Source organism: Terrapene carolina, unplaced genomic scaffold (assembly GCF_002925995.2).
Source record: "Terrapene carolina triunguis isolate 2854851 unplaced genomic scaffold, T_m_triunguis-2.0 Scaffold233, whole genome shotgun sequence".
NCBI classification, from domain to species: Eukaryota; Metazoa; Chordata; order Testudines; family Emydidae; genus Terrapene; species Terrapene triunguis.
Genome location: NW_020664584.1, coordinates 12,378,900 through 12,406,530, shown reverse-complemented (window position 1 = coordinate 12,406,530; position 27,631 = coordinate 12,378,900). Strand labels below are relative to the sequence as shown.

At 46.6% G+C, this 27,631-nt stretch overlaps 1 protein-coding gene across 3 annotated transcripts in view; it reads right to left on the bottom strand.

Annotated features, from left to right (window-relative positions):
• Positions 1 to 27,631, bottom strand: part of MMP24 (matrix metallopeptidase 24) — a 175,397-nt gene that overhangs the window by 36,893 nt on the left and 110,873 nt on the right. For all 3 annotated transcript variants that reach the window (XM_026656786.1, XM_026656787.1, XM_029912606.1), the window contains exon 5: positions 14,406 to 14,567. In XM_026656786.1, coding sequence (XP_026512571.1) covers positions 14,406 to 14,567 — 162 coding nt within the window. The remainder of the gene's footprint in view (positions 1 to 14,405; positions 14,568 to 27,631) is intronic.

Below are 27,631 nucleotides of genomic sequence, written 5' to 3'. Positions count from 1 at the left end.
CATGGATTTTTCCCTGATGTCCTTAGTTCCCTTATACATTTTCTGAACTTAATAATTTTGAATTCATATCAATTGGTGTCTGTTTCCCCCTTATTCCATTTGTTATGTCGCTTTTTTATTTTTCATTGCTGCCTTCATTTTGCCATCAAATCAGGATGGGCTTTTAGCCAGAGTTGTCCTCATTCTGGTCAGTAAGGTGAAGAAAACCGTGCTACATTCCACATGAGATAATCCTTAGGGCAGAAGAGCACTCATACAACACACAGCCCCTGGGTCCTTTTTTAGAGAACATTACTACTCACATACAGCTCTCTCTTGCTCTATGGTCAGGGGTATCAAAAGCAGCTGAAAGATCTAAAGGAGCTGCATCGATTTTGACCAAAAAACCCCACACCTCTTAGCAACAGACCATCAGACCAGGACTGTCTTTGTACCATAGCCTGGTCTAAATCCAGAGTGAAAGAGGCCCATGCAATCTTGGGATTTTCAGTACTGCCAGAATCGCTTCCCTGTAACTGTCCCCAAGAAGGAAGGCTGGAGGCAGGCTGAAGATTGACTGTTTTGGGTTTGGCACTCTGAGCTTTGGATATGATTCCCCGCTCAAGGAGGTATGCTTGTGGTGGGTCTCACTGAGCTAACACTAAAACTAGAATGTGGCCATGGCAGTGCAAGCAGTGGGAGCGGGGAGCTGTCCTGAGTTCGTGCCCATCTGAGAAACTAGATATGTACTCGGGCCAGCTGGCTCCTACTGCCACTTGCGCTGCCCTCTATTTTCAGTATGCTATTGCAATGACAGCATGTCTCTTCAAGCGGAGAATGAGAGTAGACAGACCACTTATCAGCAACAGCATCAGAGATAATGGCTTTGTGACCAAAGGCTGAACACATGCTTATTTAAGAGATGCTGCCACTCTAACCTCTATTACAGGCACTGACTATATCCACCAATTGTGAACCAGTGCCCGATAGAGCCAAACAAGAGGCATCAGAGCCAAACCACAGGTTGTAGCGCTAAGTTCGCCAAGCACTTTCAGAACATCAATGAGCAAAACCGGCTGAATTTGAATGAGAGAAAAACATTGCATTTGTTTGCATGACATGGACCTGCCACCACAGAAGCAGCTTATCTGGTCTGAGCCTAATCAGTGAAGTAGATAGAAAATTCGTCACAGCAAGACATGCTAAACCCTGTGTATGCGATTAGGCACCCTGGATTGAGACTTCTTGCGTGGGGAAGAAGAAAACTTTCTTCAACTCCATCACAACCATGGCATAAAACTTCAAAAAGTCTGTGTGTCATGACTGATCACCTTGAGAGTGACTTCCATCACTGGCACTTTAGCCTCCTCCCTTCATGCTTCATGTGTTGCTGACCATCTGAATACCAAGGTGACCTGTGAAGATAACACAGAGAGAGGAGGCATTTAGGAGCCACTGTGTCGATAGTTGGGGACAAAATTAATCATACTGTCCTACCAGGTTATCGACAGAGTGGTCCACTATCCATACAATATGTTCCCTCAAAGAGCTCAGAAAAATCTATGGGTCCATTAATCTGTAGCAGTGGACCAATACTGTAGGTCTCCTACCCAATCAGGGGCAAAGGTGATCCTTGGCCTCATATCCGAGAAGGTAAGAACATAAGAATGGCCAGACTGGGTCAGACCAATGGTGCATCTAGCCCAGTATCCTGTCTTCCAACAGTGGCCAATGCCAGATGCTTCATTCAGAGGGAATGAACAGAACAGGCAATCAAGTGGTCCATCTCATCATCCACTCCCAGTTCTGGCCAACAGAGGCTAGGGACACTCAGAGTATGTTGTTCCATCCCTGCCCATCCTAGCTAATAGCCATTGATAGACCTTTCCTCCTTGAACTTTTTTAATCCTTTTTTGAACCCAGTTACACTTTTGACCTTCACAACATCCCCTGGCTATGAGTTCCACAGGTTGACTGTGCATTGTGTGAAGAAGTTTTGTTTGTTTTAAACCTGCTGCCTGTTAATTTCATTGGGTGACCCCTGGTTCTTGTGTTATGTGAAGGAGTAAATAACACTTTCTTATTCACTTTCTCCACACCAGTCAAGATTTTATAGACCTCTATCATAGTTGTCTCTTTTCAAAGCTGAAAAGTCCCAGTCTTATTAATCTCTTATGAAACTGTTCCATACTCCTTAAATTTTTTTTTGCCCTTCTCTGTACCTTTTCCAATTCCAATATATCTTTTTTGAGATTAATAATTTTCTATAATTAGATCTGCTCGCAGTATTCAAGACGTGGGCATACCATGGATTTATATAGAGGCATTATGGCATTTTCTGTCTTATTATCCATCCTTTCCTAATGGTTCCTAACATTCTATTCACTTTTTTGACTGCCGCTGCACATTGAGCGGATTTTTCAGAGAACTATCGACGACTCCAAGATCCCTTTTTCAGTGGTAAAAACTAATTTAGACCCCATCATTGTGTATATGTATAGTTGGGATTATGTTTTCTAATGTGCATTACTTTGCATTTATCAACACTGAATTTCATCTGCCATTTTGCTACCCAGTCACCCAGTTTTGTGAGATCCCTTTCTAACTCTTCACAGTCTGCTTTGAACTTAACTATCTTGACAGGTTTCAGAGTAGCAGCCGTGTTAGTCTGTATCCGCAAAAAGAACAGGAGTACTTGTGGCACCTTAGAGACTAACAAATTTATTAGAGCATAAGCTTTCGTGGGCTACAACCCACTTCTTCGGATGCATATGCTATCTATCTTGAGTAATTTTGTATCATCTGCAAATTTTGCCACCTCACTGTTTACCCCATTTTCCAGATCATTTATAAATATGTTGAGCAGCACTGGTCCCAGTACAGACCCTTGGAGGAGACCATTATTTACCCTTTTCCATTCTGAAAACAGACCATTTATTCCTTCCCTTTGTTTCCTATCTTTTACTAGTTACTGATCCATGACTGCTTACTTTGCTTAAGAGCTTGTCAAAGGCTTTCTGAAAGTCTAAGTACACTACATCCATTGGATCACTCTTGTCCATATGTTTGTTGACCTGCACAAAAAATTCTAATAGATTGCTGAGGCATGATTTAACTTTACAAAGCTGTGTTGACTCTTCCCCAACAAATCATGTTAATCTATATGTCTGATAATTCTGTTCTTTACTATAGTTTCAACCAATTTCCCTGGTACTGAAGTTAGACTGTAATTGCTGGGATCACCTCTGGAGCCTTTTTTAAAAATTGACATCACATTAGCTATCCTCCAGTCATCTGGTAGAAAAACTGATTTAAATGATGGGGTACATACCACAGTTAGTAGTTCTGCAATTTCAAATTTGAGTTCCTTCAGAACTCTTCAGTGAATACCATCTAGTCTTGGTGACTTATTACTATTTGTTCCAAAACTTCCTCTATTGACAGTTCCTCAGATTTGTTATCTCAAAAGAATGGCTCAGGTGTGGGAATCTCCCTCACATCCTCTGCAGTGAAGACTGATGCAAATAATTCATTTGGTTTCTCTGCAATGACCTTGTCTTCTTTGAGTGCACCATTAGCACCTCTCCTCTCCAGTGGCCCCATTGGTTGTTTAGCAGGCTTCTGATGTACTTAAAAAAATTTTTTGGCTGTTAGTTTTTGGGTCTTTGGCTAGTTGCTCTTCAAATTCCTTTTTGGCCGGCCTCATTATACTTTTAAACTTGACTGGTGGCCAGAGTTTATGCTCCTTTCTATTTTCCATAATAGAATTTGTCTTCCAAATTTTTAAAGGATATCTTTTTTGCTCTAAACGCTTCTTTAATTTTGTTTTTTAGCCACGGTGGCACTTTTTTGGTCCTCTATGTTTTTTAATTTGAGGTATACATTTAATACACACCACACTGCAACTAGCCCTTCAGACTGAAGTGTTCTCTTCAGCCACACAACACACAGTGCACAGGCTACGGAAGCTTCCTCTACACTCCATCTCAGCAACATGCCTCAGTGCTGGCCTAAAGGGACCTCACATAGGGAGGACAGGGGAGTTCAGTCGCCAGGATCCATTAATTCCCTGGCCTCCTAGCAGTGCCCACACTCCCCTGGAAGCCCCATCCTTGACCTGTTCGAGGCCTAGTCTTGCCACTTAGCAACAGTATCATCAGAAATTACAAAATCCTGGAGATGTGTGTCTCTGATCTGAACAGTGGTACAGTCCAATTGCTGTAGCCCCTCCCTCCAGCCCCCCTTGTGCTTATCCCCATCTCTCAGCATGTTTGGTCCCAACTGAGGCCACATGCTCTTTGGAGAAAGGACATCGTCTTTTGTCTATCAAAAGCTGTTTTAGGTTTCGTATGAAGAGTTTAGGATGGGCAGATAAATAATCCAATCGACAAAGTGGGGGCAGTTAGTGCCAGCTGTGGTGGCAGTTAGTGATGGAGCTGCAAACGACCCTGAGGAATGAGAGACCAAAAACTTGTTTCTCATAGACCATGTGTCATCCATGGTCTTGGATTTAACCCTGCCAAGTCTTTTGTGATGTAGCTTGTACAGAATACAAGGCTGCATAGTTTTGATCATCCCCCCTTAGTTTAAGGGGCACTGAATTCACTCACAAATTAAACACAATAGAGGGATTATAACAAAATGTCTCCTTCCTCAATCTGTCAATGCAAGACAAGAGGATCACTCCAAGGAAGCGAACTCCCCTGCCAGGGTGTCCCAACTGCTCCGTGGCATGCAAGCTGCAGCCTAAAGCTTCATTCACCCAGTTAATTGTGAGAATCAAAATGTGCACCCTAGTCACTCTTTGCTGGCCAGGGAAAACAGCAGCCTTGAGATCTCCAAGCCAGCTCCGTCCTCCAATCCCAACCCCACCAGAACTCACTCATCATGGTCATGATGGCTCTAGTCAGTTAACCTAGAAAATTCATCATCTGAGTGGGCACTGATGTCTCCTACGAAAATAAACCTCACTGACTCCAACAGACCAAGAACTTAGTCTGCTCAGGTATTCTTCCAACCTCTCTGCAGACTCAGGAAGACTACACTGCTTCAGTTATACTTGGTCTGGAAAGTTTTCTTTGCAACCATAAGAGCTAGATATGTTATTTTAAATTAAAAATGTTTCTGTAGCAGAATTCTGCATTAAGGGCTGAATTCTGTGAGGGATTCATGGAACCCCGAGGGCCCCCTCAGTAACCAACCCCTCCTCATCCACTCTTCAGTCAGGACTAACAATTTTCATCATCACCTTTAACCCATTTCCACCTTGCTCAACTTACGCTGCTTTTGAAGGTCTGGGAGAATAGCTAAGCCATGCTCAGGCTGCGTCAGACCAAAGGGGGAGTTCCAGAGGCAAGGGCTCCACACTGACCGTGCCCTGCCACCAGCCCTGTCGTGTTTAAATTGGAGGGCTGTTAAAAGCATGACAATAAAAGTTCATAGATTCACAGATTCCAAGGCCAGAAGGGACTATTGTGATCATCTAGTTTGGCCTCTTGTATAGCACAGGCCAGAGAACTTCTCCAAAGTAATTAAGGGGAAAATACTCAGTGTCCCTTGGTATAACAGTGTCAAATAGTCTAACAACCTGGTCAGTATCCGAGCCCAGTACTCCCTAAGACATTCACTGCCATCTCCAGTGGATCCCAACAAGCATACGGACTCCAACATCCTGCTCTCACACAAAATCTTAACAGCAACCTCCTACTCTCTTGTATCACCAGACCGGCCCATCTCATTGGCACTCAGTCCACACGCATAGCATTATCCTCCCTGAACATGGCAGAGGTCACGGCTTAGGTTGTGTGAGAGAGCGTGAGTTGGATGAAGTTGTGGTGTGCATACCTTTCCAGTACCTGTTGGAGATACTAATGAATGCTGCGTTCTGTTGCAAACAGTATTATAGGCATGTGAAGGTGACAAGGAATGCTGTTTTTTTTCCCCTTAGCTTGATATTGCCCTGCCTTCAAAGTTTTGGGTGGGGCACATCAACTGTCACTAACTGCAGGGTTTGCTGTTGTTAGTTTCCTTGTTACTTTTATACAGGGTCAGTTACCTCACTGAGTGTAAGCTGGGTTGTGGGGGGGAGGGGAGGCTATTTTGTTTCCCCCAAAATGAATACCAATGACCTGCAGTTCCAAAGATAGCCTGGCGCACCGCTCCTGACACGATTTCCTTGCCCAGCGTGTGCAGGAGGCTCAATAGTCTCCTTGGTTTGCAGGGCTAATGGGGTGTTGGGGTACAGAGGCATTGCAGTTCCCCACATCCGGCAGGCAGAGCACCAGGGTAGTGCATTGAACAACAGCAGGGTGGTGTGGGGAGTGGCAGGCTGTGGTGGGGTTGCTGGGAGGAGGAGGAGGACTGTTAATGGTGGTGGGGCTAGAAGGTGTCCTTTCCCCTCCCGCCCCCAAGCTGCTTCCATTCACACACATTTGTGATGTGATTTTGGAAACAGTTAGAAATTAGCTCAGATTGTTCTTTTTTCAAACTGAACTTAAAAATTCAAGCATATTAAAAAGTACAAGGAATATTTTAAATTAACCTTAAGGTTCCAGACACACAGTGTAGGGAAAGCTTAATATCATTCCTTAAGCAAAAACTGTGGTGCAGCCTTAACTCTGGTGTCACTACAGCCCACTGTGAATGAACATCGCAGAGTTCGTTGTTATATCGACATACAGTGAGCTTGGGAACACAGCACTAACCCAGTTTGTACCCCAACATTGGCTTAGAACTCTCATTACACTGTGCTATGTGAAGGCCTCTACCTAAAACACTGCCTCATCTTATCTCCTATGGAGAAAACCCTCTGATTTTGTATTGTCTTAACTCTTATTACTATAACATTGTATCGTCTTCACTATTGTTGTTGTTCAAGTAACTTTGGTTTAGGAAGGAGTCAAACTGAACCAGCAGAAACTTTTAATGAACATTGATCTGAACAACCAACTAAAAAACACAGATGTCAATTTCATATCTGATGCTGCTTTTTTGTTTTTAAAGGGGATCTGAAAAAAGGTGAGCCACGGATGATGCTTTTTTGGCTGTGATAACTCATCTAAACTAAGCAAAAAGCAAAGTCTGCTGCTAAGGGAACTTCTTTTCACTAATGACAGTGCTTGTCGCACACAGTGACGAAGGGCTTCAGCAACTTTGCAATAGCTCTGCGCTAGCATGTGATGAATTAGAACTAGCCATCAGTGTAAAGAAGACAGTGATTGTGGCACAAGGTGTGTTGACCGCAGTAGAGGGTTCAATAGTTAACACCGTGCTAGAAGTTATACGCAAGTTCTGCTATTAGGATCAACTTACCTCTCAATGACGAGCTTAATTCTCACACTGGAAAGGCAACTACCACTGAACACCAAGACAAGGGTCTACCAGACACTGCTGCATGGTGGTGAGACCTGGACCACCTACAGCAGGTATGAGAGAAGACTACACAAATGCTGCACACCCATCTTCACTGTAATCTAAATATCAAATGAGAAACCAACGTTCCTGACACCAAGATAACTGAGAAAACAAACTTGCCAAGTCTAATCACTGTTCTCAAACACAAAAGTCTCCACTGGCTTCATCATCAGCACTGGATGGATGCTGGGCACAGTGCCCGGGTCTGTGTGACGCCTTTCCCTCCATTCCACCAGTCCAAAGAGTAATCAACAAGATCAACCAGGATTGAGCCAGAGTGAATATAAGAACATAAGGACAGCTATAGTGGGTCAGACCAATGGTCCATCTAGCCCAGTATTCTGTCTTCTGACTGTGGCCAATGTCAGATGCTTCAGAGGAAATGAATAGAACAGGGTAATTATCGAGTGATCCATCCCCTGTCGTCTACTCCCAGCTTCTGCCAGTTAGAGGCTCAGAACACCCAGACCCTCCCGGATCATCTTAGCCATTGATGGATCTATCCTCCATGAACTTATCTAATTCTTGTTTGAACACAGTTATAGTTTTGGCCTTCACAACATCTCCTGGCAATGAGTTCCACAGGTTGATAATTATTTATTACCTATCCATTTCCTACTGGTTCCTTACATTCTGTTAGCTTTTTTGACACTGAGCCAATGTTTTCTACATATAGTTGGGATTATGTTTTCCAATGTGCATTATTTTGCATTTATCAACATTGAATTTCATCTGCCATTTTGTTGCCCAGTCACCTAGTTTTGTGGTTCCAATAGCCTCAGCTTGGGACAGACATCTTTGGTTTCTGGATTTGCTGCATCTGTCTGGGGGGTGGAGAGGGGTGGAATATTTCAACATCTGCCTTTGGACCCAGACCTACTGACTCAGCAAGAGGGATGAATACTTCATTCCAACCTGAGCTCACTAAATTTGACGATGTGGGTGATTGCATCTTGAGATCTGTTGAACATTTGTGTTCTGCTGATGTACAAAACATTATACTGAATCCTGGAAAAGATGTCACCTGTAAATGCTACTTTAGACAATGCAAAAGAGTTTTATTATGATCAGCAAGTACCAATGTGGTTCCCTTGAATGCTCAGGTTCCAGAAATTCTAAATTATCAATTATTCCTTGAATGTTATGGTCCATTATTATTGTCTGTAAGGGTTCATTTATCAGCAATGCCAGCATTTCATCAGTGGATTAACGGTAAATCTTGGTCCAATCACAAACTAGTAAAGAAATTTCTTAAAGGATGAGTGAATGTCTGTTCCCCAGTTAAATCTCCCATTCCCGTTGGGACCTTACCCTGATATTGTCCCACCTCATGAAGCCACTCTTTGAACCTCTGCCCAAGTATTCACTGTTTCACTTCTCACCTGTCCATCAAACATTCACCTCTGCTCATTTCCCTGCTCAGTCACCATCCTCTGACCACACTTCCCCACCCTCCCTCACCCTGGGGTCATATTATCTTCCCACCCCACAGTTTTCTACAACAACATCTTCTCCTCACCCAGATTCCTCTTTTGTGCCAGCCCCCTCCTGCTCAAGTCTCCTTTCCCCACTGAAAATACAGAATCATTTCCTATAAAAAAAGTTTACTCACCTTCTCGTAACTGTTGTTCTTCGAGATGTGCTGTTCATGTCCATTTCAATTAGGTGTGCGCGCACCACGTGCACAGCAGCCGGAAGATTTTTCCCCTAGCAGTATCGGTAGGGTCGGCCTGAGTAGCCCTTGGGGTCGCGCCTTCATGGCGCTTGATATAGAGCCCTGGCGACTCGCCACCCCCCTCAGTTCCTTCTTTCCAGCTACTTCAACAGAGGGGTAGGAGGGTGGGTATTGGAATGGATGTGAGCAACACATCTCGAAGAACAACAGTTACAAGAAGGTAAAGAACCGTTTTTTCTTCTTCAAGTGATTGCCCATGTCAGTTCCAATTAGGTGATCCCCAAGCCTAAATTTTGGAGATGGGGTCAGAGCTTAAATGTTCGCTGACTGAAGTACCGCTCTACCAAAGGCTGCATCGTCTCTGGCCTGCTGGATAATGGCATAATGCGATGTGAATGTATGAATGGAGGACCATGTCACCACTCTGCATATTTCCTTGGTTGGCATGTGTGCCAGGAATGCTGCTGACAAATCTTGTGCCCTGGTGGGGTGAGCTGTGAGTGGAGGAGCAGGCACCTTCGCCAGGTTGTAGCATTCCTGGATGCAGGACGTGATCCATGAAGAAATCCTTTGGGAGGAGATTGGGAGTCCTTTCATTCTGTCTGCTACTGCGATGAACGGCTGAATGGACTTCCGGAATGGTTTGGTTTGTTCAATGTAAAGGCTAACGCCCGGCGAACGTCCAGCAACTGAAGCCTTTGTCCCTGCTGCTTAGTGTGCGGCTTAGGATAGAAAACTGGGAGAAAGATGTCCTGGTTCCTTAGGGAGGAATGCTGGTTGCGGCCTGAGCTGAACCTTGTCTTTGTAGAATACAGTGTAGGAAGGCTCTGATGTTAGGGCCTTGAGCTCAGACACCCTCATGGCTGAGGTTATAGCTACCACAAACACCACCTTGTACGAGAGGTAGACCAGAAAGCAAGTCACCAGTGGTTCAAAGAGCAGCCCCATCAGTCTGGAAAGGACCAGATTCTGGTCCCAAGCGGGACCCCCGCACACACCACCTGTGTGTCGAGCCACCACAGGAGGGAGTCGAGGACTGGGCAAGGCAGAGTCATGACCCTGTCCAAACTGTCCCGAACCGGCCGTTACACCAAGGCTAGCCACGATTGGAGTGGCCGGAGTCCAAGCCTGGCATGTTGCACCACATGGGTACAAGCGGCCATGTGTCCCAGGAGTTTCAGGCAATTCCTTGCTGTGGTGGTGGGGAACTGCCTGAGACTTCAAATGATATCACCCAGGGTCTGGAACCTCGATTCTGGGAGATATGCCCTGGCCTGTGTAGAGTCCAGTACCGCACCTATAAACTCTATCCACTGAACCAGGGACAGCATAGATTTCTCCATGTTCAGGAGAAGGCCCAGTTTGTCAAAAGTTTTTATGAAAGTCGACTTGTGCCTCCACTTCACCCCTGGAGCGGCCCTTAACCAGCCAGTCGTTGAGGTACGGGAACACCTGTACCTGTTGCCTGCGCAGGAATGCGGCCACCACTGCCTTGCACTTGGTAAACACTTGAGGCGCCGCTGACAGGCCGAACGGGAGGACTGTGAACTGGTAGTGGTTGTTGCTCACCACAAACCTGAGGTATTTTCTGTGGGATGGAGTTATTGCTATGTGAAAGTACGCGTCCTTCAAGTCAAAGGCAGTGTACCAGTCCCCTGGATCCAAGGAAGGGATGATGGAGGCTAAAGAGACCATGAGGAACTTCAGTTTCTTCATGAACCTGTTGAGATTTCGCAGGTCTAGGGTGGGCCTGAGACTGCCTTGGCTTTTGGTATTAGGAAATACCGGGAATAGAAGCCCTTGCCCTTCAGCTCCTGAGGAACTTCTTCCACTCTCCACAGCAATAGGAGCGAATGCACCTCCTGTATGAGGAGTTGTTCATGAGAAGGGTCCCTGAAGAGGGACGGGGAAGGAGGGTGGAAGTGCTGGAGGGCAGAAAATAGGAGCCAATATCCCCTCTCTACCATGCGGAGCACCCAACGGTCCGATGTGATACGGGCCCATGCAGGGTAGAAAGGGGATAGTCTGGACAAAAAGGTAAGGAGAGATGGATCCAGTCGTGGCACTGGTGCATCATACTCGAGCGTGCCTTCAAAAGGCCTGCTTCTGGCCTGAAGACAGCTTGGATTGGCCAGAACCCTGGCCTGAGGATGGGTGTGGTCTTTTCCTAATGCTCCTGGTCCTCCTCCGAGGACCGTGCTGCTCGTTTTGCGGTTGGTAGAACCGCAGGGGAGGCTGTGGCCAGAAATGCTTCCGCTGAGTTGTGGGGGTATGGAGGCCCAAGGATTTGAGGGTGGCCCTTGAGTCCTTTAAACCGTGGAATCTTTTATCAGTTTTCTCTGAAAAGAGGGCCGAATCCTCGAAGGGGAGGTCCTGAATAGTCTGCTGGACCTCATAGGGGAGACCAGAGACCTGCAACCAGGAACTCCTCCTCATTGCCACCCCTGTAGTCATTGTATATGCCCCGTCCAACGCCGCCTGTAGGGAGGCCCATGATATCAGCTTCCCTTCCTCCACCAGCGCAGAGAATTCTGCATGGGAGTCCTGCGGCAGCAACTCCGCAAATTTGGCCATCGCGCTGCAGGTGTTATATGAGTATCTGCTCACGATGGCCTGCTGGTTAGATATGTGGAGTTGCAACCTCCCCATCGAATAGACCTTCCTCCCAAATAGGTCTAGTTTTTTAGCCTCCTGATTTTTAGGGGAGGGTCCCTGGTAGCCCTGGTGCTCACGCTGATTGGCTGCGTTAACAACCAGAGAATCAGAGGGGTGGGTGGGCATATAGGTGTTCATACCCCCTTAAGGAAACAAAGTACCACTTTTCATTCCTCTTGGCCATAGGGGGCAAAGAAGCCGGGTCTGCCACAAGGTCTTTGTGGTCTAATTGATGGTCTTAATCAGTGGCAGGGCAATGCAGGCAGGCCCAGAGGGGGTGAGGATGTCCACCATGGGGTCAGCATCCTCTATCACCTCCTCTGCCTGGATCTCCAGGTTCTGGACCACCCGCCACAGTAGTTGCTGTAAGACCCTGCTGTCCTCCAAGGCCGGGGCCGTCAATGTCCCCACCACAGCCTTATCTGGGGACGACGAGGACGAAAGCCCTGGTAATGGGCCTTGCTCACTCCCCTCAGCACCGAGGGGGTCATGTGGCACCCTGTGTTGCCGTGTCACTGCCTCCACAGTCGCTGGTGCCAAGGTCGCCACCGCCACGCTGTCGACAGTGCCGGTGTCCATGCTGGTGCTGGAGCTCCAGGCAAAGGCAGGGGTATCGGTGCTGCTGATGGTGCCGGTGCCAACACTGCCCCTGGAGGGACAAAGGATGCCGATGCCACTGACACCGATCTGGATCTTGATCCCTGGCTCTGTCCCTGGCTCTGTTGGTAAGCCCAGGGCATCCAGAAGGGCCTCTGAGCCAGGGGTTGCCACTGGGCAGGCCACAGTGCCAGACAGGGCTGGCGATCACGCCGGGACCTGGACCTTCTGCTCCTGGTCCTATTGGAGCAGTGGGATTCCGCTTCCGAGGTCTCCGAGAAGGTGAACCACGGAGGAGCGGTGTTCCACGGTGATGGCGAGTGGTGCTGGGGGACTGGTGCGGCTCCCCCATGCAGGTGGCCCATGCTGGGGAGAGGCGTGCAGCAGATGGAGATCAGCGCACCATCATCACCGGTTTGCCTCTTTACGGAAACGGGGGTCGGGCAGTCACCGGCGACTTGTCCCTTCTCTGTAGGGAGGATGGCACCGTGAGGTGTATAAGGTCCCGAGCCACCTCAAATGCCTCCAGCATAGAGGGGAGCTAAAGCTCTCTGCCATGCTGGTCTGGAGAGCGGTGAGGGCCCAGACTCGACTGGACCCCCAGGGGGGCAGGAGTCGACGAGACCCTGGGAGGTAGCGGGGCTGAGGTAACGTGGCCCGGTTTGGGTCTCTCTGCCGCAGGCTCCTTGGGCTTGGATGGGGGAGTGCGGCCCCACTCTGGTCTCCTCTTCTTCTGGGGCACCGGGGACTGAGACTGGTACCTCACAGAAGGCTGCCTATGGGCGGAGCCGTGGCGGTGCCGAGTCTCCTTGGAGTCCTTCCTCCACACCAGCTCACGCAGCGTCGGTGCCAGTGCACTCCGCACCGCTAAGGAGGTGCTTGGCATGGGCTCTGCCAACCCTGGAGTGGATTGAGGCCGGAGTGCAGCCTCTGTGAGGAGGATCTTGAGCCTTTGCTCTCGGTCTTTTAAGGTCCTAGGGAGAAACCTTCAGAGATCCTGCACTTCTCCTTTTGGTAGCTCTCCCGGAGACACTTCAAACAGGAGGTGTGCGGGTCGATCCTGGGCATAGATATGCCATAGTCCTCACAGAGTTCATATCCCAGGGACTGAGGCATGCCCCGGTTCCGGGGGAGTGTTGGTGGGGGGCGCGGGAGAAACCCTCCCGAAAGGAAACTTATGAACTAACTACTAATACTACAACTACTAAACTACTACTAAGTAGAACTATATACACCGAAAAGTGGACACTGCCAAAAAAGCGCTTGCCGAGGCAAGAGCTATGGGACGTTCCAGCTAGCTCTCACCGGCGGTAAGAAGGAACTGAGGGGGTGGTGGGTCAACAGGGCACTATACCGAGCACCACGAAGGTGCGACCCTAGGGGGTGCCCAGGCCAACCCTATGGATACTGCAAGGGGAAAAATCTTCCGGCTGCTGTGCACGCAGCACGCACACACCTAACTGGAATTCACATGAGCAATCATTCGAAGAAGAACTTTAGTTCTTTAAAATGTTAAAGAAATGAGCCCAAATTCCACAAGCAGATCCAGAAACCACAAATTCTTGCCAGCTAGCCCTTTCCCTACTCCCACTGCACCCCTCATATAGCTTTTTGTCCTTGTGTCTAATCTTATGGCCAGGTTCTCTGGCCTGCTCCACTCTTTTGAACCACCTGAGTGACAAGAAGGGAGCATAACCCCAGTATGGGGGGTATTCCCAGCAGGCATACAGCTGGTGTAGTTGGCTCCTACATTTCACTCCCACTGCCCTTGGTGTAAGGGGAATATAGAGGTAGGAAGGAGTGACCAGATCATGATGCTTTGGCTATCCCAGCTGGTGGGCAGCACCTTAGTGACAGCTGTCAGCTGGTGAATGTTAGAGCAGTCCCCTGGGGCTGGAGCCAGGATGAGAACCAGGGAGCTGTAACCAGCTTCCTGATGGCCCCCCACCCTCCCTGCCACAGGAGAGAATCTGGCTCATAGACTGCAAACTCTGTGGGGGAGGAACAGTACCCTTTGTGTGTCTGTAAGATACCCAGCAGCACACTGGGGCCCAGTATAAATAAACATATGGATAATGTTGCTCACCATAGATTTTCTGAATTCCTTGGAGATCATCCTGTGGGAGTTTAAAGTTGTGTGTTTCCATGTACTGGTAGAAAGGAGCCATGATAGCACTGGGGTCATTGGAGTGTTCCAGGCCCAGGGCGTGACCCAGCTCATGGACGGCAACCAGAAAGAGATCATTCCCTACAGAGAAAACACATGTGCCAATTAACTTCCTAACTAGATAGGTTCATAACTCTGTAACCCATAGCTGAAACCCTAGACGTTCTCAATACAAGAATCAACCTTGGATATTGTGCAGCCAGTAGCAACACTACCAGCTACTGAAAAGGGATTCTACTGCGTAGCACGTACAATGTGTGGCAATATAAAATCAATTTACAATTATAGTAATTCCAGGGATCTCTACACCAGTGTTTCCTAAAATTTATTGGTTCACATACCATCATATTAAAAAAAGTCATTTGAAGTACCACATGCACATTTCTCCTGTCGGTGCACATTTATTTTAGGCCTTAAGTTTTGATGTACTCATAGTAAATTAAGTTTCAAATGTGGCTGGTGGAGGTAAGAAGAGAAGGGAGTTTGGCTGGTGAATCTGGGCGGAAGCGTTAGAGGTCACAAAGTTAAAAGCATCTCAGGAATTTTTCAACGATATGTTTTTTTCATTGGAAAATGCCGATTTGTCAAAACTGAAACTTTTGGAGGGAGCTATACCAATTTCGATGACGTTTGCTGGGACACACTATCCCTTAATCCCATAGACCACTGTTTCTTGGCCTTTCTATCTCAAGAGTAGCCTTTGGGACCTCCCCGTCATCCTCCCTCTTTTACATGGACTTTGGCCAGGTGCTGGGAACTGCACTGAGCCCCGAGCCCCCAGTGGTTCATGATAGCCTGATCAGCCAGAATGGTGACCTTCTGACCCATGTCTAAAATGGCACTGCAGGAGCCAACAGTTGCCAGATCAAGCTAGCAAAGAGACTTTTGTGCTCTTGCCAGTCCCCAGGAGGCTTCGCTGCTAAAGCAGCTACAGCATATCCTGTGTCCATACTCAGAGGAGCTGTTTGATGATGTGCTGAAGGAGTACCCCGCCATGGAACTGGCGGTGGAAACAGAAGAGACAGAAGTAGCCCTGGAGCCTGGTAAGTTTCTGGCTCCATGTTTGTTGTTATTAATATACGAATTGGGGGGATTTCCAGTTTATGACCCAATGCAATTTCAAGCTTGGGTAGCAACATGTATCTGCTTACAGTGGAATGCAAGCCAGCGTTTTGGCAGCTCCCTCACGATGTGGAATTCAAAATGGATTTCAGGAAGGGCAAACAACAGTTAAACAAGCAGTTATAAAGCCATTTTTACTAGATACTCGCACATAGTTACAAAGATATGCTGGGGTGTTAAAAGTAGGAGCCTTTCATTGTCTTCCCTTGTAGTATGCCACACTCTACAAATTGGCCAGGCCACACCATAATGAGCCACCTGTAAACTGTACTGGGGCCAGAGGGGAATGTAATTCATGGGTAATGAATTAACTGTCCAAAATACACCAGGGGGTTGTGTGCACTCCAGAAATGTGCCAGGAAGGGGGGAGGGGGAAGAATGCTATTCAGTTCTTTATTACCAAAGTATGCTTTGGAGGTGTGTGTGTGTGGGAGTAATTTTGGTGATGCAGTCCTTATTATGAGCCCCAGCAGTCCCTGTGGTATGTGTCTAGTTCATGTGTGCAGTATCGAGAGTCTGTTTTGTCTGGGGTAATTGCTTGTAGTCCATAGATAGATGTAGTGCAAGCAGGCGGTATTGTAGGCTGTAGCTGTACTGGGGTAACTGCAAGAATGCAGAAAAGTTTCAGTAGTTTACAGGAAGACAGTAATCCACGTGGAAGCTAGTGCAGCATCCTGTTGATTCCCCCATGAATTTTCATCCAATCCTGGGTGCTGATAGTTGCAAACGTCTCCCATAGTAGGAACTCAGATGGGTAGTCACATTTCAGGCAGGAAGGGGAGGGCGTACTTTTCAGGCCCTTCTCTGTAGGTCACCACCCCACTTCACTCATAGATGTGTTGCTTGGTCACCATAAACTTGAAAACCTCTTTAGCATACATAGCTGGCTTGCCCCTGGTAGCTTAGAATACAGTATTTCTTTGCCACTCGGGAATCTCCAGAATTATGTCCTTCAAAATGTTGAATGCCTGAAAGGGTTGTGAAACCATAAATAGTAAATCACGGCAAGTGTACCATCCTCTTCTCTCCCCCACACGGCTGCAATTTTTAAAGGTATCTCGTTTCTAAATTTCACCTTACCATTATGTGTGAAGGCTTCATACTCTGCTGAACTCTCAGTTGTGCCCACGGAGCATCTGGGAACTGAACTGTTGTTCTCAGAATATACTGAAGCAGAATTTTACATTTTTTGGCCTTGAGATTCCAAAGGCTCTTCTGCTGATGTTATACTAAACCTTTTCTGAAATACTGAGACAATAATGTACTGTTTCATTTCTGGTTTCAGGCCCTTCCACCTCTGCAGGCCAGCCACAGGCCAGCATTGTTGCACTGTCACAATGGGTCTGTCTACACTGCAGTTAGACACCAGTGGCTGGCCCATGCCATCTGACTCAGGCTTGCAGGGCTTGGGCTGCGGGGCTGTTTAATTGCAGTGTAAATTTCTGGGCTTGGGCTGTGTTCCGGGCTCTAGGACACTGCAAGGTGGGAGGGTCCCAGAGCTCAGGCCACAGCCTTAGCCTGAACGTCTACACTGCAATTAAACAGCCCCGCAGCCCAAGCCCTGCAAGCCTGCGTCAGATGGCATGGGCCAGCTGCGGATTTTTAATTGCAGTGTAGACATACTCCATGCGGTCAAAGAGGAAGTGTGTCTATGACAACCTTATGGTGGACAGTCTGGACAGAGCCAATCAGCAGCTTCAGAACTGAAGGGAGAAGGATTCACAGCAAGTTGAAGGGCAAAGAGAAGCTGCAGGGCACATGGAGTGATTTGCAGCTCAGTTTCTTGAGCAGGAACGTCGCTTGAGGGAATAAGATACAGTGCAGCAGAAAGACGTGGTGGAGAGGCTGTTTGTGCTAATGGCGGTGAGAGAGCAGGCTCCTGCTCCGTCTGCATGTCCTGTGCCAGCACCACCTCCTGAGTCCCCTTCATTGTAATGTACCATGTCCTGTAGACCAGGAACCCACTGGCAAGTTCTGTGGTTGAATGGCTTAGGCAACCAGGACTTAATCTAGTTGAACTGGGCAAATGTAGCCCATGCAGGCCTCCACTACCCATGCAGCAGCACCAAATGCATGCAAAAAGCACTAGAAGGGAAAGAAGAACAGGAGGCAGGGGACACGCAGAAGGAGGGGAGCTTCAATTTTCTTTTTTTGTACTGGTTTCACTGTTTTTCACTTGTGCACTTTATTTTATTACTGTTTTGGTCTTTTCATGGCAGCTGGCCTGCCTGTCAGTTCTCTAATACTGTCCTTTTCTAATACAATGATGTTAACAAATAAAAGCTTTGAATTCATTAAGAAAGTTTATCATCATCACTGCATCACACCATATAGCAAGTGCATTTCAAACAATAAAGATAAAGACATGATAAGGCGCATCTGGGAGTCATATCCAAACAAAAAGGCTTGATATATCTTTTCAGATTCATACTTAAAATCCACAGTTCATCTCCTCCGTAAGTAAAAAAGCACACCAACGATCATTCCCCCCGGCCCATAGTGGATGAGTCATTCTACAAACAGGTAACTAGGTTAGCTACGAGCTAGTATTAATGGAGGATTTTAACTTTCCTGATATCTATTGGAAGACTATTACAACAAAACATAATACGTCCTGCACATTCTTAGCATGTGTAAGTGGACAACTTTCTGAATCAGAAAGTTGGGGAAATAACTAGGGGGTCATTCATTTTGGATCTGGTTTTGACCAACAGGGATGAATTAGTTGTGACTGTAAAGGTGGTTGGAAACTTGGGAGGAACTGATCATGATCTGATAGAATTCAAGGTCCTGTCCAGGGCCGGCTCCAGGCACCAGCCCACCAAGCTTGTGCTTGGGGCGGCACCTGGAGGGGGGTGGCGCGGCGCTCCGGCCCCCGGGGAGAGCGGGGCCACGGCCGGGCTCGCCGCCCTCCCCCCGGCGCCCTCCCCCCGGCCGCCGGGGGGAGAGCGGAGCCCCCGCCGGGGCTCGCCGCCCTCCCCCCGGGGCGGCCGGAGGCTTTTTTGCCTGGGGCGGCAAAAAAGCCAGAGCCGGCCCTGGTCCTGTGGAAAGGAGGACATGAGAACAGCTAAACAAGGACACTGGACTTCAGAAAGGCAGATTTCAACCAGCTCATAAATAGTAGGCAAGGCCCCATAAAAGATCAATTAAGAAGAAAAGGAGTCAAAGGGGGCTGACAGTTTTAAAAAGATGTAATACTGGATGCTGAACATCAAGCTATTCCAATGCAGAGGAAAGATAAGAAGGGCCACAGGAAGCCAATGTGGCTGCACAAGAAGCTTTTTAGCTATCTAAAACCCCAAAGGGATACATACAGGAAATAGAAGGAGGAGCATGTCACCAAGGTAGTATACATGGGAATAGCGCAAGTATGTAGGGACAAAATTAGGAAAGCCAAGGCCAAGAATGAATTACAGCTGGCAAGGAATGTTAGAGGTAATAAGAAGGGGTTCTTCAAATATGACAGACAAAAAAGAAAGATCAATGACGGTGTGGGTCCACTGCTCAATGGAGACGGTGAGCTGGTAACAGAAGATGATTGAAACAAAGTAGGCATTGAGCAGCTCTGCCTTCCTGTCTTCTCACAAAAAATAACATGTGACTGGATGACAAGTGAAGTGAACATAGACAATAAAGGGGAAGGCATGCAGATTGGGCAAAGTAAAGAACACATCACAGAAATTCTGACCAACTTGAATGAATTCAAATCAGCAGGGCTTGATGCTATTCACCCGAGAGTATTGAAGGAATTAGCTGAAGAAATGTCAGAGCCAATGGCAATAATATTTGCAAAAGTATGGATGACAGGAGAGGTCCCGGAAGACTGGAGAAGGGCTAATGTAGTGCCCAACTTTAAAACAAGGGAAAAGGAGGAGCGGGGAACAATAGACCAGTCAGCCTGACATCGATACCTGGGAAGCTACTAGACAGAGCAAAGTATAAAACATTCACTTTGCAAATACCTGGCAGATGAAGGGTTGATCTTGCTAATGGCCACCATGGATTTACCAAGAACAAACCATGCCAAACCAGCTTGATTTCCTTCTTTGACAGGGTAACTGATTTGGTGGATACGGGGAATGTGGTGGACATAATATACGTGGACTTCAGCAAGGCTTTTGACACAGTCCCAAATGACATTCTGATAAGTCAGCTGGAGAAATGTGGGCTTGGCGGAACTACCATTAAGCAGATACATAATTGGTTAAACAACCGCAAACAAAGATTAGCTATTAATGGAATGATGTCAGATGGGTGGGAGGTCTCAAGTGATGTTCCACAGGGATCTGTTCTGGGTCTGGTGTTGTTTAATATCTTTATAAATGACCTGGATGCAGGAATAGAGTACAAACTGATCAAATTTGCAGATAACACAAAGCTGGGGAGGTTGCCAACACTTTGGAGGATAGAGCTAAAATTCAGAGGGATCTTGATAAATTGGAGAACTGGGTTATAGGCAACAAAATGAAACTCAGCAAAGACAAATGTAAGGTGCTACACTTAGGGAAGAAAAAACAAATGCACAAATACAGAATGGGGGAAAACTGGCTTGGCAGCAGCACAGCTGAGAAGGATGTGAGCGTTGTGGTGGATCACAACCTCAACATGAGTCAGCAATGCAATGATGTTGCAAAAAAAGCAAATGCAATTTTAGGTTACATGAACAGAGGCATAGCATGCAAGTCACAGGAGGTGATAGTACTGCTCTACTTAGCGCTGGTTAGGCCTCAGCTGGAGTACTGTGTCCAATTTTGGTCCAAAGGTCATCCAGTATATAGTCAAATGCCTCACAGAAGTCTAAGTTTATTATATCAATGATATTCCCTTTATCAATCAAATTTGTAATCTCATAAAAAAGCTAGCAATTTAGTTTGACAGGGTCTGTTTTCCATAAATCCATGTTGACTGGCATTAATTGTACTACCCTTCTTTAATTGTACTTTACCTTCTAGATAAAGGAAATGCGGTGGATCTAATATACCTCGATTTTAGTAAAGCGTTTGATACGGTTCCGCATGAGGAATTATTGGTTAAATTGGATAAGATGGGGATCGATAGGAAAATCCAGAGGTGGATAAGGAACTGGTTAAAGGGGAGACTGCAGCGGGTAGTACTGAAAGGTGAACTGTCAGATTGGAGGGAGGTCACCAGTGGGGTTCCTCAAGGTTCGGTTCTGGGTCCGATTTTATTTAATCTATTCGTTACTGACCTCAGAACCGAATGTAGGAGTGGGCTGATAAAGTTTGCGGATGACACAAAGTTGGGAGGCATTGCCAACTCGGAGAAGGATCGGGATATTCTGCAGGGAGACTTGGATGACCTTGTAAATTGGAGTATTAGTAATAGGATGAGATTTAATAGTGAGAAGTGTAAGGTGATGCATTTAGGGATGACTAATAAGAATTTCAGTTATAAGCTAGGGACGCATAGGTTAGAAGTGACTGAGGAGGAGAAGGACCTCGGAGTCCTGGTTGATCGCAGGATGACTATGAGTCGGCAATGCGACGTGGCTGTGAAAAAAGCTAATGCGATCTTGGGATGCATAAGGCGAGGTATTTCTAGTAGGGACAGGGAGGTGCTGCTTCCGTTATACAAGGCGCTGGTGAGACCTCACTTGGAGTACTGTGTGCAGTTCTGGTCTCCTATGTTTAAAAGGGATGAACTGAAACTGGAACGGGTACAGAGAAGGGCAACTAGGATGATCCGGGGAATGGAAAACCTTTCCTATGAAAGGAGACTCGAGGAGCTTGGTTTGTTTAGCCTAACCAAAAGAAGGCTGAGGGGGGATATGATTGCTCTCTTTAAATATATCAAAGGGATAAATACCAGGGAGGGGGAGGAATTATTTCAGCTCAGTGCTAATGTGGACACGAGAACGAATGGATATAAACTGGCCGTGGGGAAATTTAGGCTTGAAATTAGACGAAGGTTTCTAACCGTCAGAGGGGTGAGATTTTGGAACAGCCTTCCGAGGGAAACGGTGGGGGCGAAAGACCTCTCTGGCTTCAAGATTAGGCTAGATAAGTTTATGGAGGGAATGGTTTGATGGGATTACGTGATTCTAATCAATTAGGCAATAACGGCCATCGCTGGTCAAATGAGGGTCTGGCTAGAGAATCTTGCCTGTATGCTCGGGGTTCTGCTGATCGCCATATTTGGGGTCGGGAAGGAATTTTCCTCCAGGGTAGATTGGCAGTGGCCCTGGAGGTTTTTCGCCTTCCTCCGCAGCATAGGGCAGGGGTCGCAAGCTGGAAGATTCTCTGCGACTTGAAGTCTTTAGATCACGATCTGGAGACTTCAACAGCAGAGCTAAGGGAAAGTGGGGGGGTCAGCTTTTGTGGCCTGCATCATGCAGGGGGTCAGACTAGATGACCATATTGGTCCCTTCTGACCTTAAAGTCTATGAGTCTATGAGTCTATGAGAATTCTTTATTAATCGAGTCCCGTATTAGACACTCCATTATCCTGCCAGGGATCAATGTCAGACTGACAGGCTTATAATTAACCGGGTTATTTCATTTATCTTTTAAAAATATTGGCACAACATTAGCTTTCTTCCAGACTTATGGCACTGGTGTTTCAAGACTTAACGGTCCAGTGAGCTCCTCAGCCAGCTGTTTTAAAATTCTTGGGTGCAAGTTATCAGGAGCTGCTGATTTAAAAATGTCTAACTTTAGTAGCTGCTGTTTAGCATCATCCTGAGTTACTAGTGGAATGGAAAGAGTGTTGTCAGATGATATGTCTACATCATCTGTTGTTGTCCCAAATACAGAACGGAAATATTAATTGAACACTTCTGTCTTTTCTGTATTATTATTGATAATGCTACCTTTTCCATCTAGTTATGGAGCAATATCATTGTTAGGATTCATTTTGTTCTTAATATACTTAAAAAATCCTCCTTTTATTGTCCTTAACCCTGTTGGCCACAGATTTCTCCTTCTGTCCCTTTGCTTACCTTATCAATTTTCTACAATTCCTAACTTCCAATTTATATTCATTACTATTAACTGCCCCTTTTTTTCCATTTGTTATTTATTTTTATCTCTGCCTTCACTTCCCCACTAAACCAGGTCAGTTTTTTAACTAGTACGACCTTCTTCCTTGTTTATGGGATTGTGGCTTTTTGGGCATCTAGTAAGGTGTTCTTGAACAATTCCCAATTATCATTCACATTTTTCTGATTAAATTCTTCCTCCCAGCTGATTTGGCCCATAATTGTTTTCAGCTTTGTGAAACTGGCCCTTTAAAGCACTAATTATATATATCACTGGTGTGGACTTTATTCTCTTTGCACATTATAAATGTAATCAAGTCATGAACATGTACCTGAGTTACCATTAATTTTTAGATCTGTGATCAATTCCTCTTTATCTGTCAAGATGAGGCCTAATATAGTATCCCCCTGTGTTTGGTGCAATACATTGAGTTAGGAAATTGTCATTGATAATATTTAGAATTTCTAAGGATGCTTTAGTACTGGCAGCATGAGACCTCCAGCATATGTCTTTCAAATTGAGTCCCCCTATGATCATGAATGTTTTTTACCTACATATTATAGATAAATGTTTAAGGAGCTGGTCATCCTGTTCCCTAATGTTATTTTGTGGTCTGTATCAGACACCAACTAGTATCTCATCTTGTGCTTCACCAATTAGGACATTAAAAACATACATAAGAACATAAGAACAGCCATACTCGGTCACTCTTGTGACTCTTCTTTGAACCGTCTTCAACTTTTCAACATCCTTTTAGAAGTGTGTATACAAAACCTGGACACAGTACCCAGTAATGGTCATTACACTAATGGCCTCTGTCTTGAAAATCTTATTAAGTTAAACCTTATTGAATTAAGTGTCAGTTTTTTAGGAGTTCATTGTATTAAAAATGCAAATGTGTATGTATTAAGAGAACATAAGAACCTCCATACTGGGTCAGACCAAAGGTCCATCTAGCACAGTATCCTGTTTTCTGACAGTGGCCAATGCCAGGTGCCCCAGAGGGAATGAACAGAACAGGTAATCATCGAGTGATCCATCCCCTCTTGCCCACTCCCAACTTCTGACAAACGGAGGCTAGGGACACCATCCCTGCCTATCCTGGCTAACAACCATTGATGGATCTATCCTCCATGAATTATCTAGTTCTTTTTTAAACCCTGTTATAGTCTTGACCTTCACAACATCCTCTGGCAAAGAGTTCCACAGGTTGACTGCATTGTGTGAAGAAATACTTCCTATCGTTTGTTTTAAACCTGCAGCCTATTAATTTCATTTGGTGACCCCTATTTCTAGTGTTATGAGAAGGAGTAAATAACATTTCCTTATTTACTTTCTCCACACCAGTCATGATGCTATAGATCCCCCCTTAGTTGTTTCTTTTCCAAACTGAAAAGTCCAAATTTTATTACTCTATCCTCAAACGGAAGCTGTTCCATACTCCTAATCATTTTTGTTGCCCTTTTCTGAACCTTTTCCAATTCCAATATATCTTTTTTTGAGACAGGGCGACCACATCTGCATGCAGCATTCAAGATGTGTGTGTACTATGGATTTATATAGAGGCAATGTGATATTTTGTGTTTTATTATCTATCCCTTTCCTATTGATTCCCAACATTCTCTTAGCTTTTTTGACTGCCGCTGCACATTGAGTGGATGTTTTCAGAGAACTATCCACAATGAGTCCAAAATCTCTTTCTTAAGTGGTAACAGGTAACTTAGATCCCATCATTTTAGATGTATAGTTGGGATTATGTTTTCCAATGTGCATTTACTTTGCATTTATCAACATTGAATTTCATCTCCCATTTTGTTCCCCAATCACCCACTTTTGTGAGATCCCTTTGTAGCTCTTTGCAATCTGCTTTAGACTTAACTATTTTGAGTAGTTTTGTATCAGCTGCAAATTTTGTCACCTCATTGTTTACCCCTTTTTCCAGATCATTTATGAATATGTTGAACAGCACAGGTCTCAGTACAGACCCCTGGGGAACACCACTATTTACCTCTCTCCATTCTGAAAACTGACCATTTATTCCTACTCTTTGTTTTCTATCTTTTAACCAGTTACCGATCCATGAGAGGACCTTTCCTCTTATCCCATGACAACTTACTTTACTTAGCCTTTGGTGAGTACACTATATCCACTGGATCCCCCCATTCCACATGCTTGTTGACCCCCCTCAATTTAGTAGATTGTTGAGGCATGATTTCCCTTTACAAAAACCACGCTGACTCTTCCCCAACAAATTATGTTCATCTATGTGCCTGTGTTCTTTATTATAGTTTCAACCAGTTTGCCTAGTACTGAAATCAGGCTTACTGGCCTGTAATTGCCATGGTCATCTCTGGGGCCCTTTTTAAAAATTGGAATCACATTAGCTATCCTCCAGTCATTTGCTACTGAAGGTGATTTAAATGATAGGTTACAAACCACAGTTCCTTCAGAACTCTTGAGCGAATACCATCTGGTCCTGGTGACTTCTTACTATTTGATTTATCAATTTGTTCCAAAACATCCTCTAATGACACCTCAATATGGGACATTTCCTCAGATTTGTCACCTAAAAAGAATGGCTCAGGTTTAGGAATCTCCCTCACATCCTCAGCTGTGAAGATCAATGCAAAGAATTCATAGAGCCCTGGTCTACAGTACGGGGTTAGGTCGAATTTAGCCGTGTTAGGTCGATTTTATAATGAATGCGTCTACACAACCAACCCCGTTCCGTCAACCTAAAGGACTCTTAAAATTGACTTCTTTACTCCTCCCCGGTGAGGGGAGTAGCGCTAAAATCAACCTTGCTGGGTCGAATTTGGGGTAATGCAGACGCAATTCGATGTTATTGGCCTCCGGGAGCTATCCCAGAGTACTCCAATGTGACCGCTCTGGACAGCACTTTCAACTCCAATGCACTAGCCAGGTACACAGGAAAAGCCCCGGGAAATTTTGAATTTCATTTCCTGTTCGGTCAGCATGGCGAGCTCAGAAGCACAGGTGACCATGCAGTCCCCCCAGAATCGCAAACGAGCTCCAGCATGGACCGAACCGGAGACACTGGATCTGATTGCTGTATGGGGAGAAGAATCTGTGCAAGCAGAACTCCTATCAAAAAGAAGAAATGCTAATATATATGCCAAAATCGCACAGGGCATGATGGACAGAGGCTACAACAGGGACACACAGCAGTGCCATGTGAAAGTTAAGGAGCTTAGGCCAGCCTACCGAAAGACAAAGGAGGCAAACGGTCACTCCGGGTCAGAGCCCCATACATGCTGCTTCTATGATCAGCTGCATGGCATTCTAGGGGGGGACCCTACCACTACTCCACCACTGTCTGTGGACACCTGCAAGGGGGGAGTCTCACGCAACATGGAGGAGGATTTTGTGGATGAGGATGAGGAGGAGGAGGCGAATGCGCAGCAGGCAAGTGGTGAATCCGTTCTCCCCGGCAGCCAGGACCTTTTCATCACCCTGGAGCCAATACCCTTCCAAGGTGGGATCCCTGACCCTGAAGGCAGAGAAGGCACCTCTGGTGAGTGCACATTTGTAACTACAGTACAAGGTTTAAAAGCAATAGTGTTTAATGTTTGATTTGCCCTGACGACTTGGGATGCATTCGCAGCCAGTACAGCTACTGGAAAAGTCTGTTAACGTGTCTGGGGATGGAGCGGGAATCCTCCAGGGACATCTCCATGAAGCTCTCCTGGAGGTACTCTGAAAGCCTTTGCAGAAGGTTTTTGGGGAGGGCTGCCTTATTTCGTCCTCCACACAGGGCCGGCTCCAGGCACCAGGCACCCAAGCTGGTGCTTGGGGCGGCACCTGGAGGGGGGCGGCGGCGCGGCGCTCCGGCCGCCGGGGAGAGCGGGGCCACAGCAGGGCTCGCCGCCCTGCGCTCTGGCCGCCGGGGGGGGGGAGAGCCGAGCCCCCGCCGGGGCTCACTGCCCTCCCCCCGGGGCTCCGGCCGCCCTCCTCCCCCCCGGCGCCCTGCCCCCGGCCGCCGGGGGGAGAGCGGAGCCCCCGCCGGGGCTCGCTGCCCTCCCCCCGGGGCCCCCGGCCGCCCCCCGGGGGGGGCGGCCGGAGGCTTTTTCGCCTGGGGCGGCGAAAAAGCCAGAGCCGGCCCTGCCTCCACAGTAGGACACTTTACCACGCCAAGCCAGTAGCAAGTAGTTTGGAATCATTGCAACACAAAGCATGGCAGCGAATGGTCCTAGGTTTTGTTCGCATTCAAGACCTTTGGTCGAATTCGGTCTATATCTTTCTGTATTAGCCTCAGGAGAGTGATATCATTCATGGTCACCTGGTTGAAATAGGGGAATTTTGTAAGGGAACAGTAAAAGGACCCTGTTCATGCTGGGCTGTTTGCGCTTGGCTAAAAGGGATCATCCCTGAGAATAGCCACGCAGCGGGGGGAGGGATGAAGAGATCATCCCAAATAGCCACATGGAGCGGTGGGGGAAGGTGTGTGCTACACATCCACCCGAAAACCGCAGCCCCTCCTTTTAAATGACAAGCCTAACCGGCATTGCTTGCTATGGGAAAGGAGGGCGCTGCAGTTTGAAAACATTCCCACTTTATGAAGGCGTTAGAAGCCAACCCCGCGTACCCTTTGGCTTACCATGGCTGCCTGGAAACTGAATTCTGTTGCCCAGCCATGTGTGATGTGCCACCGGCAGGCGCTCAATATAAAAGCAAAATGTGACCTTGTACCTAAAGCACATGTGCTGTCTGCTGTGAATTGCTTGATTCACTGTGAAAGAGTCTTCCTTTTATTCTCAGAACTGTATCGTCTTAAATTTTACTCTCCCTTTTTATCCCCCAGCAGGTTCAAATGTTTCTGTGCTCCCCCTATCATCTCCATCCCTGAGTTTATGGCAGGTTAGAAGGCGAAAAAAACGCACTCGCGATGACATGTTTTCCGAGCTCATGCAGTCCTCCCGCACTGATAGGGCACTGCTGAATGCATGGAGGCATTCAGTGGCAGAGTCCAGGAAAGCATTAAGTGAGCACAATGAGCAGAGGCAG